Here is a 13439-nt window from a genome sequence, read left to right on the forward strand (position 1 = left end):
AGAGATTTAGAAGTAATTGGGCCTGGAATTTTAGGCCTTGTGGCAAGGAGTTACATGATCAGCAAAGGCTCTGGCCACAATTCAGGAATTACTTTTGGGAAGTTTTCAAAAGTACCTTAAAATTATTATATATTATTTTATTATAAATATTTTTCTAAAATATAGTTTTTTTTTTTTACTTTTTAAATTTACAGTATACTTGTATTTTAGTTATTTTTAATTATTTTCAGTTGTAGTTCAATTATTTTTCAGGTATTTTATTTAAAAAATAAAAAAATCAATCAAAATTGTAAATTTAGAAAAAGTTAAAAAATTGAATTTTATATTTTAATACAGTAAATAAAAAATAAAAAAATATCATCAATTTAATAAAAAAACAAAAAAAATATGAATACTTTTATACTTTCCCTTACTTTTATAGGTGCTAACTACAAAAATCCAATCCTCTTAATAATAAAATAGAAAAAAAAAATACTCTGAACAATTTTCTTATATATAAGTAAATAAAAATTATAAATTAATTTGTAGAATGTAAATGAACTCAGTAATTGGTGGTAGAATATCATATTAAGTGATTTGATGTTATATTTTTTAGAAAATTTACTTTTTAGTCTTTTGAATTTCACTTTTTATTTAAGATGTGTTTGGAATTACAATTGAAAATTTAAAAAATAATATTTAAATTTTTTTTGATTTAATATATTAATATTTTTAATTTATTATAAACTGCCTTTTCAAACTTTATTTTTTGAAAAGACAATTTTCAAAACTCAAAAAAATTATTCAAAATAAAAATTAAAACGCTTTCCAAAATTCAACAAACTCACTCTTATTAAGCTCTCAAATATCATCAAGTTGTGTTTGACCTTTTGTGCTTTCTAATTTTATTGCATCAAATTCTTGTATTTCTATTGCATTTGATGAAATTTTGGTTTAGAAAAGTTGACTAAGCCTGTTAGAATAAAAATTAAAAGTATTTATTAATAGACTTTTAAATTATTATATCATGGATCATTACCTATATGATTTATTATGAACCGAAAATATTAGAGGCTACTTTACACTATACAAACACTACTACTTTTACCATGTTCCATCTCTTTATTTCTTATTATATTATTATTCTTAATTTATTATTATTATCTTAATTTTAATTTTATATATTTTAGTGTATTTTATATTTTTTATTACAAAACTAAATCTATTTTTTATTAATATATTAATATCTTTATAATGAAATATCATATTTATATAATATATATAAATGTTAAATTTAATCATATTTTAATATATATTTATATATTGTGTTTTAGTTCATAAAATTTCAAATCTTATTTATTTTTTAATATTACATAGTACTATTTTAGTTTTTAAAATATAATAAAAATATTAAAATTAATAATTTTATATTCGTAATTATAAATTATAAAACATAAGCATAGATTATCAAAAAAGTTTATGAGCAAAAACTGTAAACATCAATCATAAAACTACAAGTTCATAGGTAACAATAAACTCATAAATTATAAACTATAGATTTATTATAACTATATTTGAGATTCATTTATAATAGTCCATAAATTCATTAAGAAACAAAGATTTACAGATTAAAAATAAAAAGTTCATAATTTATAAATTGTGGGTTCATAACAGGTACACAAATTCATAAACTATGACTTAAAAATTTATAATTTAAAAAGTAGATTTATTTATTAACTGATGAATTTACATTTCACAAATGATGAATTTACATCTCATATTTAATAGACCTATAAAAAATACTTAATGATCTTGTTACTTACAATTATATTTAACAGTATATCTTCAATGAACCTATATCATATCACCAATCAACCTATAATATATATTTAATGAACCTATAACTTATTAAATATGAATATATGCGATGGTGATAATTCAATGTTATATAAAAATATATATAATGATTTATAAAAATATAGAATTATCCTTAAAAGTCATTAAAAAATTATGTATAAAAATTTTAAATTCTATAAATGAAAAATTATATTGAAAAATTAATTCTTTATTATTTCTATTAATATTTATGAAATGAAAATTATCATTATTATAAGAATTAAGTAAATACAAAAATTAAATCATTAATACAATTTTTTTTCTAATTTGATTTAATTTTTAAAAAAAAATCAGTATATTTTTAATTATTTCTTGAATAAAATAAAAATAATATAATTTTGATTTCAAATATAACAAATAAAATAAAACAACAAATAAATTACGTACATATCATACATATACATGTACTGGACAAACTATTGATAAAGCAACAAAATATTGTCCTGGGTTCAGAATATAATTTGCCTAGGCTTTTGAATTTTTGTGTTTTGTTTTATTGAGCTGGACTTCAATCAAATTGTATTACGATCTTTTTGAGAATTTTTTTCAATCGACTAAAACTAGTGAAATTTACAAGCTGTAAAAGACATTAGCATTAAATAAAAAAAAAAGATGATGCTTTACAAAAATATATTTTGTAAACGCAGCATATTATTTATTAACTTGCTAATTTTTTTAATTTTAAAGGGTCGATTGTAAAAGAAATTAAAATAAATAAATATAAATTAAATAACTATTAATTTTAATTTTAATTAAATTATAAAATTTTAATTTATTTTATTTTAATTATTCAATCTTTTCAATTTAATTACATTCATAAATAAAAGACGGACACATTAAAAAATAACAGAAGAAAAACTTGACATTTACTAACTAAAATCATTGTTAAAAAATTGAAAAAAAATAAAAATCGTATAATTAAAATAAAACTAAATATAAAATTTGACAATTAATTATATTATTATCTCTTACTGGTGCATCTGACTTGAGTTTAAAAATAAAATTAATAATTATAGAAGTAATACATAACTATTCAGTTGTTATTATCTAATACTATATACAAAATAAATATTACTATTTATAAAATAAAAAGTAATGATTAATATATTGATTGGTAATTATAACTAATATAAATAATTTTTAAAGAAATTAAAATTAAATTAAATTACCAATAAATTAAAATTAATTAACCTTTTCTAATTTAAGAGATAGAGGGTTAACACAAAGATACTACAAGAATGTTAATCCTTTTAGCGGTTGACCCTTTAACAAAAATACATCCCAAACTAATCCCCTTAACCTCCAACTAAACATATCCTGAAACTGAACAATGAAAAACATCAAAACATTTAAGACCACAAAATGTTTGACAAGCCAAACGTAAATTCCCATGAAAAAGAAAGAGAAAAGGAAAAGAATGCAATGGAGCTTCTCTGAACTTCCTCAAATGCCACTGATAATGCTTTTATTAAGGCCCAGTCCTACTCAAGAGACAACCTTATGGCATGATCTAGACCCACAGAAACACAAAATAAGGATATTTCAACTATCATTGCATTCAAATAATTTGAGAATGCCTACCTACAAAAGGATCAGTTCAACTCTAGTCTACATCTACCTGCAACACTTGAGTTTATACATATTGGGTAAGCCTCTTTGGCCCCAAAATCCAATTCACCATTTTCATGTAAGATACAGAATCAGGCTGAATGGGAATATATTTTCAGGCAGGTGTATTCACACAGTGTCCTGTTTTTCTCCTATGCCGGCTAAAGTCTGACACAAACCTGAAAGTGCGGCCACAACCCTCCACCTTGCACTTGTACGGTTTCTCTCCAGTATGCACCCTCATATGCTCAGTTCTAGCCCATGCCCACTTAAATGACATGGAGCAGTCTTTCCATGGGCATTTGAGGGGTCGATCATCTTCATGAACACGTTGATGAATTATTGCATATCTATGTGAATTGAATCTCTTCCTACATCCCTCATAGGGGCATCTGTTGCGTTTGTGCAACAGTAGCTCTGCCCTCGTCTCAAAACTCATCGGACAACCTTCCAGGTCACACTTGTAAGATCTCTTTGCGATTTCTTTCTTTTTTGCATTAGGAACTGAATTAACAGGTTTTCTGGCTTTCTTTGTCATTGGGTTCTCCTGAGCAGATTTTCTTATATCAACCCCATTTCTAAATGTTGCATCTTTCCCAGCCCTCGGCCTCAACCCTTCACATGGGCTTATAATAAAGCCGTTGTTGTTTAATTTATTCTCTGTTAGATGTTCTACTTCATTCTTTCTTTTTCTGCCTTTTCCAACAGTTGACCTAGGATCCACCACTGCAGATTCAGCGCTTTCTAGCTCATGTGATGAACAATCATCTTGCCCCTTGAACACATTTCCAGTACTGTAGGATTCTTCTTCAGTTCCAAAACATCTTTTAATTTGAGCTGGACTTTGCTGGCTTATCTGAGTAATATGGCTCAAAAGACGTTCCTCATTAGTTTCTCTTGGAGTCTGACATACTTCATGCACTTCATCATCTCTGTAAACCACATCATCCGAGTGAATTGGCTTCTGCAACTTAGTTTCTAAATTCAATCCAACGGAGAAAACAGAACTTGCTCTTGGAACTTCAGAATATTCTTCCACTATAACTGGAATAACAGGATCTTGTATTTGATTGGTGGAATTAGGAATAATGTTCTCCACTTTGCTTCTGTTTACAGTTGGAACTTTCAGCAGCATATCGAAATCTAAAATTGAGCCAGTCCACAAGTTTTTAGCTGAGGTCCCCCCAAGAGCTTCAGAAATTGTTTCCTCTGAAACAGCATTAGGCTGATCAATTCCCATTTGTGTGATAGAACATGAGCAGTGTTCCTTTTTTCTTTCTTTTGTGAACTGAATTCCCTGCTGCATTCCCCTCTTCAAAGTAACATTGAACAAGTTGGCTGAGATACAAGGCTGCTTGAGAATTTCAGAACTTTCAGCCACAGAAACATGATTTTGGTCATTCATAACAATATTCGGAATGAGTTCCTTGTTAATTCCGCTAGTAATTTCAATTTCATGCTGAAGTTTATCTTCTTCAGCACAGGTCTCTTGTAGACATTCAGTGCTTTCTTCCAGTGAGACAGCATGCTGATCTTTCAGTGTATCACTAAATGAAGTTCCTTGCCTGCCATTACTTTTGCCTGCAGTTCGAAATTCTTGCTTCACTTCATTGTCCAAAGTCACACTCACACTGTCACACACCTCATTTTTCATAAAAGATTTCTCTTGAACCACCTCATTGTTAATGCCAGATTTCTCTGCAACTATGTTCTCCAGTTGTCCCACAGGAGGGTGAGAAACATGTAAACTAGCTGCGTTAGCAAGATTAGTAACCTCATTTGCCAAAACATCTCTATCTCCCAAGATCTTGTACTGCCCTTCACAAAATATTTCACGAGCCTCATTTGTGAGGCTAATATTTTTTGTTGTATGATATTCTCCTTCCATTTCAGATCTTTCAGCTGCAGTGACACATTGACTACATAAGTTTGTGCCACTTGAATCCTCATCCTCAATGATTACTCCATTAACCTTTTCCTCGTGCTGTATCTTGAAACTAACACGAGCTGAAACAGTGCTTACATTTTCAAACCTATTTGATTTTTCCAAAGGTATCTCAACCTGCCTGACAACACGTTCAATAGCTGGATTAGCAGTGAGGACTGGACCTGTAACATGTAAAGAAGCAGAATTCAAGCACATCTCATCAGTTGCTTCAAGCACTTGGACTTCATGAAGCACTCCAGACATTCCAATAGGAGACATACATGATCCTGCAGCATCACTTCTACTAATTTCAACAGCAGGAGTAATCTTAGATGTTTTTCTGGTATGCTTAACTAGATCCTCACAATTAGCACCCGAAACTTGTTCCATGGTGTGCTTCCTAGGGCAGCCTTGATTCCATCTAGCGGAACAATCTATTTTCACCTTATACTTCCTTCTTGTATATTGAATGAGCTTATTTTCTGTTTTAACAATGACATTATCTGACGTCTTCCCCAATATGTTCTCTTTATTTGTTTCAACTCTGTTCTGTGGCTTACAATGAGCAGGCCTATTTAACTTAATCCTTGACCTTGATCTTCTAGACTGCCATTTGATGTTTAAAAAATCTGAACTGGTTTCATCAGAAAATAGTCCCCCCAATGCCAATGCATGCTGAACTTTATTAGATGGGGAGTTCTTTCTGACCTTTACACAGTAACGTAAGTTGATCGCCAGTTTTGAGGTCCAGTCTTCCCCACAATCATCATGATCTTCACTATCAATTGCGATGTATATCAAATTCAGATCTTCCTGGGATGCACTTTCCAGTGGAATCTCATTATAATTGAAAGGAGTATCAATTTCCTCCGCGATGGCAGCAGCATGTGCCCTTATTTTCTGATAGTCTGCAGAATTTTTTTTTTAAAAAGAAATAAAAATACTAATTAAGAAATACAAATTAATCCACAACGCAGGAGAAAAAGGTGGCATATCCACAGTGTAGAAAATGCATATATATGAATAAAATATCCTTTTACTGAGTAACTGTCACCTGAATGGCAAATTAGAAGCATGTTTGCTCCACCTTTAGAACGTAAGAGCTCCTCAATTTGGACACCATGCTCAAGGCAGAAAATCCGAGGTCTCAGAAATTTACTGGAATTATTCCACCCTCTAGATAACGGCAGATCTGTAAGAGGAAAACAAAGATCAGACAAGAAGATGGCGAGAGCATATGCGGAAGCAAGTGTACAACCAACATACATTAGCACCTGAAGAGGCTCAATCAAGGAAAGATTAAATTGGCCCATCCATATTCTATAATGATTAAAACTTTTGCTTCAGTAAAGCAGGGTGTCTAGCTAATCTAGTGGAAACAATATCATTCATCACAAATAGGACTAGCAGCATTAAGAACAGAATAAGAAAGGGATGTTGAACTTATCTACAAATGCATCTGAATCTAAATTCATGGTCAATTGCTACATGAAACAAAAAGGATAGTAAATCACTAAACTTTTTATATTATCTATACAATTATAGATTAAATATGTTCAAATAGGTTTATACGTGTCTTATTAAATAAAGATCTATTTTGACCCGTATTTTTAAACGGGTTAAACAGGTTATTATAAGTCACATGCTTAATAAGCATGTCCGGGTTCAGGTTAGAGACTTTTAGACATGATTAATAAGGGAGTCGGGTTAGGATTTGCCATTTTTTTATTTACTACATATTGACACGACATGTTTTCTCTAAACATTTTATACTTTTGCAACATTTTTATCCACATTAAATGGACTAAAGAGAAGGGTAAGAATTTCAGAATTCCATGTACAAATTTAAACAAATGTAATAGAACATAGCATCATTCTTTTACATACAAGAGCAATGGTGTCATAGTTTTGAAAGTGAACAAAAACATTGACACCAGAATTAATGCATGATAATGGAAACGAGTAATTCAGGAAAATAATAAGAGAGGGAGCAACTGAAATAGAAATTTATTAACCCTATACCTGGAATAGAGCCCATACAAGAGCCATCACGGGCTGCAGAGGAACGACAACTTCCAGATTCTTCTATTGATCCTTCTTGAACCAAAGGATGATCCAGAAGTCCTGCCAATGCTGTGTCGGATGGTTGCACCACAGACATAAATGGAAAACCAAGGATTCCACAAGCCACACATGCTAATGTCCCCGAATCAACTTGAAAATCATCTGATAAATCACCATCATCATCCACATATAGATCATTGAGAGTTTCCATATACAAGCTCATCTCCTTAAACAGATCATTCTCAGTAGTGCTACTATTATCTTTAGAATGAAAACTTGAAACAATTTCTTCTGTTGTGGCAGTAACAGTACTGGGCACTTGAAAATCTTTATTTGCACATGGCAACAAATCAGGGTTCCAGATTACAACATTGCAAATGGAATCTTTCCCCAGAAGAGCAGATAAAATGTTGTTCTCTTTCAACATATCCTCTATAAAAGCCTTCTTTACTGACAACTCCCTTTCTTCTTTCAGCCGGTCCCTAAGACGAGAACTGCGAGCACCTGGTAAAAGTGACCTTGGTACTCTGGAATTACCATATCCAGTGATGAGAAACAATTGAATTACATAAACTACTTGAAAACTTCATGGATGCAATAAGCAAACAAACATGATATAATAAACTACTCAGCTTGCTGGAACAGTATGTATGCAGCGTAACATCTTCTAGTACAAAGCAACAAAAAGTGGTTTCATGTGATAATAGGCCATAAATAATATCAACATTTAGCCAAACATATCTGGATATTATAGATATTAATCTAAAACCATGTTACTAAATTAAATACTGAGTAATTCCAATGGTTTCAGTCGAAGAAAATTTATTTCAAGTGAGAACAAAAAACAGAAGGAAAAATGGAAAGACAGCTGGAAGCACAGAGGTCTAAAGATGGTTCAACCTGATTAGAATATCACTATCTGACATCAAGTGTCAAGTGATGCATTAACAAGATAACCTAGCATCAAAATTTCACAACTATTGAAAGCACTAAATCAAATTAGTTTTAGAAAAGAAAATAAATAAATTGATAGAATATAAGATGAATTCGATGATCAATTCTGAATCCCTGAATTTTCCATTGACCAAACCAATAAGATATGTGACATAATGAATAGTAGAGCTACAACAATCATATTCAGTTTTAATGACTTGGTATGAATTATACAATAGGATATGTAGATGCTTTCATTTTCTGTAATGCTGATAAGCATCATTCTTATACTCTATCAGAAAAGCATATAAGTAAAACAACCATGCTCATTTTTCACATAATAAGTATGTCATTCTGATAAAGGAAATTTCGTAAGCTAAAGATAAATGATGACAGCAATATATAATCTGCAGACCTTGAAACAAAAGACATGGTCAACAGGTATAGCAGCTGCTGATGGGAAAGCATGGGAAGATAATTCATAGCCGCCCTACGCACTGCAGCTTCCTTGGCTACTTTAAGCCACTGCGGGGTCCCAAAATTAGCAGCCTCCCCACAGTTAAAACCTATTATAATTGATGTTTGTATGTGTCATTAGTATGATATTTGTTATAAGGGAATACAACAGTAAGAGTCGCTGATTAATACAATATACACATATGACATGCAAGCATTATACACACGCACATATATGAGCTAAAATGGAAGTGTATGTTTTTTTATTTCTATCAATTAGTATGGATTACAATTATTATTGCAATTACCTTTGCAGTCAATTCATGTTTTTAGCATCATTTTTATAGAATAAATGTCTCCAAAGTTTTAAACAGTTCAATCTTAGTATTTCCTGGCAAGACTTCAAAATTTTATCCTTTTGAAGGCCAGTATCATCATTTTATGTGTTTAGATTTACAACCAGGTAAAACTTGGCAGATCATATTCTATCACTCTTTTGTATAACTTTGTACGCAGAATGAGTAACCAAAGCATAGTGTGAGATTAATGCAACTTTATCACATTTTAACATAAAAATATTCCAGAGACAACTGCTAACCAATGTAAGTATCGTAATCAGAAGCTTGGAGAATTTAAACAATAAGTTCTATGAAGTGCATCAAGATGCCATCAGCATGTAGATGATGAGCAGAGAAACAAGGTACCCAGTCATAAACAAATGGAAACCAGTGCTGGTTACAGAAACAGATCAATCACACTGGAAATGTAGACTCTGTTACATTTCCATACAACAAATTAGGCATCAATTGACACGTATATTCTCCCCATACCGAACATCAAATGGGATGTCTTTGACACAATATGAGCATTGAGTTCAGCCAATGTTAAGCAGCTTAGTGACCATAGGCTTCACAAAATTTGTAAAATGTGCAAAAACAAGTGATAAGCTTCATAAATTTTGTAATGTGCAACCAAGTGAAGCAATTACCGTGGCTGAATCCTACATGGTAAGCCCTTGGAAAAGTCACTACAAATTCACCAGGATTCTGTATTAACCTACAGGACACAAACATGCGCAGGAATTTAACATGATCAGCAGAAAACACTAAATTCAAGACTCAGTACTGTACATGAAATCTAAACTTCCAGGTATACACAGTAAAATCCTTAAATCAAAGACTATTAAAAGAAACTGTCATAAGCAATTTACCTATCTTTTAACACAAAGTATTTTTTTTTTTATAAGCATATTTGACATAGCTTTATAAAACATTGGTTTCATATACAATCTCAATTTATATCCTAGGGATATTACAATGATGCAAAATATTTTGTCACCCAAGTGTCAACTGTGAAATTAAGTGATACTTCTGAGCTTTCTCTTTTCTAGAGAAACCAAAATCTAGGAGAAAATAAAAGAACAAGCATAAAGGAGAGAACCATATCCTACCTACAACACGGAATGCCGGATGAAACTATAACCTCAGGTGACAAAAGGGTTGTCTTCTCCCCCAACAATGTCAGAGCAGCTGGAAACAAGACAAACTGGAGTCATGGAAACTGTATAGAAAAGAAAAGGCGCATAATTTCACAGTCTCATAGAGATAAATTAGAAAAAAGCTGATGAGAAATCATACAACTAAATATCATAATCCAGAACTCCAGAACTTGAAAATTTTTTGAAGTGGATATGAACCATATAACTTCATCTAATTCTTAAGACCAGTATTCCATGTGAGAAAATATTGTACAAATACAATAATATAATCCAACAAGATTTAGAACTGATAACCTAATCAAATTTGGATTCAGCTGGATACTTCATGTTAACCAAAAAGCCACTCCACCGTTAACTAGTTTCAAAACATGGACTGAAGTATCATAATCAAAGATAATCATCAAATGATAAGCAGGTAGCTCAGCACCCAATAGGCCACCTACTCTATACCTAGATTAAAGTGAGGAAGAAATCAACAAAACAGTTAGGAAGTTCTAAAGGTGGGAAATAGGTAATAAGTATATAGTAGAGCATGAAAAAGCAAGTTCGAATTTCTGAACAACAGGCATCTGAAAAGCAACATGTCTCATTAAATGTAAGAATTAGAGGCTAATAACAATAAAGATAAGACTGGAAGTAACATAAAACCATTAATAGCATCAAGAGGACTTATTGATTAGTTACTGAGAAAGCAACGTGACTTATACACACGCCAACTAAGGAACTGATGTACCTAACCGATCGATGCCGCCACCATAAGCCTGCATGCGAATAACTTCCTCGAAAGTGAATGCATGATCTCCAGGGACAGCATACCAAGTCTTTGCAGAGCCAGTATGAAGAAAATTCATGCTGTGAAGCTCATGATCTTCAACATGCCAAGCAAACCAACTGAACAGCATACCTATATAGATCATAGGGGAAGTAACGCCTGGGATATCATCTGGCATGAAACGTGTAAGAGAGCCAGGTGACCGTGCAATGACTTGCAGATTCCAAGGGCTGTTTGAAAGCTTCCAACCTGCAGTACCTTCCATGTCATTATTAGCATTTACACTCTTTCGCTTAGAAGATCTCAAAATTTCCTCTGAAAGTACAACTGATGAAGTAATTGATGATCTTGATATTGTCTCTGAAGACATACTTGGTTCATTCTTCATAGCAGTACCCTTCATTTCATCATTGTCCAGATTATTTACATTATCTATTTCTTTTTCTTTGCAATCAGAACTTCCTGCGCTCCTCCGATAAGACTTGTATGATGCCCTCTTCCTCCTCCGTATATGAAAATACTTAAACTGATCCTCTGGCTCCCCAAAAGCTGACCCAGGAACATCATTTGCATATTCCACATGGATTGGCTTATCAGATGCTGCCTTCCAAAACAATGTCTCTATAACCAATGGACTGATCTCCTTAAACATACCCAACAAACTTTTAGCAAAAGCCTTCGACTTGGACTCAAACTGGTCCAATGTGTAAATCTCCCCACTCTGCCATACTTGCTTATGAACTCCCAATTGCGGATTCTCCTTAATCGTCCCTTTTGTTTTCTTTATATCCTGTCCCAACTCTTGATGCCTAGTTGTAAATACAGCTCTAGCCTCTCCATCATTACCAATATCCTGTAAACCCTTTTTCAACGAAGAAGCATTTGACAAATTTACACTATCTCCCAATTCGGGGCATTTAGAGAGGGACTTATTCAAGTTACCAAACACATATCTTTTTGAAGGTTTAGGTAAGGGTGGTATAATCTTACATATACCAAAAGCAGTAGCTTTTTTCTCAATTTTTGATATATAAGCAATTGGGTCTGCAAATTCAGTATCAGTAGGATGAAACTCAGGCGCCAAAGGCAAATCTTTAAGCCATTTGGGTATTTCCACATTACCCATCCCCATGAAAGAAAAAAAAAAAAGATAAAAGAAACCAACGAGTCACATTACAAGTAACTACTCAACAGAGTCTCAGTATACAACAGAATACGATAATGCCCAATTAGACAACATTTAACTACCACGGCAATTACAGACAAGAATTTATCTAAACCCTAAATTCAAGATTTTCTATAAGAGAAACTGTGAAGTATATTTCTTTTGCATTTATCACAACTTCAAGAAATTGAAGCTATAATAAACTCAAAACAAAATGACAAAATAGCTAAAAATGTATAAGATATTTCTTTTATTTAGAAAATGAACCTGTTAAAAACCCCAGGAGTCTGCTTTAGGAATTTCCCGTTCTTCAAAAATCACCAAATGTGAGAGAGAGAGAGAGAGAGAATACGGGTCTTTGTTTAGGTTTTGAGTGACATTTCTTATCCGGCGTAAGGTAGCAATTAGTCGTGTAATATTGTTAAACTACGCATAAAGAACGAGGCGCAGGAATGATGTATTGCGGTTTATAGGCCGTACGATTTCGGTTGGCAGGGTTTTTTTAAGCGCGAAATAATGATAATAAGTTATGCGGTACACGCGCATTTTAGCAGCGGGCGGTGATAAAATATTGAATAGGGTAATCGTAGGGGTGTGTTCTGGTGGTCGACATGCAAAATGTTAAATGTTGATCCATATCTTTGATGTCTCACTGGTCGTAGATCTTCCCACTACAATTATCTCCAAAATCCTCACCTCTTCACTCCAAAAAGAAAAAAGAAAAATCACCCCACATTATTAGCCACCACCAAAGTGCATTTACTATAGTTAGGTGTATTGGATAATATCCTCTTCGCCCATGAACTTATTTGTTCCCGTCAACTACCAAAGTTACTATAGAGACACTAACTTGTCTAATTACTGTATTACTATAGTAGTAGATATGTTACCTTAATTAATATTAGAGAAATAGCCTTAATTATTTATTATTATTCTCCTTGACAATTCTTTTTGTATCCGTGAATTTTGATAATAATCGAGAATCAATTTTCTCTTACTTGTTTTTGTATTTTTCTCTCTCTAGTTTTTCAGATTTCATTCAATTTTTATGTTATTTTTATATTTATTAAGCTATGTCAATTAATCATTCTTGCAATAAATTGGATCTTTGCCATGTAGAAGCTATTGCGTGCAACCAAAA

General features: G+C 32.0%; 1 protein-coding gene across 1 annotated transcript; it reads right to left on the bottom strand.

The window, feature by feature from the left end:
- Nucleotides 1–3314: 3314 nt before the first annotated feature.
- On the bottom strand, nt 3315–13050 carry LOC8273541 (probable lysine-specific demethylase ELF6). Its single transcript, XM_048375497.1, has 7 exons — nt 11095–13050; nt 10314–10392; nt 9852–9919; nt 8823–8973; nt 7433–8001; nt 6465–6602; nt 3315–6318 (listed from the first exon to the last, which is right to left on the bottom strand). The coding sequence occupies exons 1-7, from the start codon at nt 12263–12265 to the stop codon at nt 3599–3601; spliced, it is 4896 nt and encodes a 1631-aa protein (XP_048231454.1). The 5' UTR covers nt 12266–13050; the 3' UTR covers nt 3315–3598.
- Nucleotides 13051–13439: the final 389 nt, after the last annotated feature.

The sequence above is a fragment of the Ricinus communis genome, chromosome 6 (assembly GCF_019578655.1).
Source record: "Ricinus communis isolate WT05 ecotype wild-type chromosome 6, ASM1957865v1, whole genome shotgun sequence".
NCBI classification, from domain to species: Eukaryota; Viridiplantae; Streptophyta; class Magnoliopsida; order Malpighiales; family Euphorbiaceae; genus Ricinus; species Ricinus communis.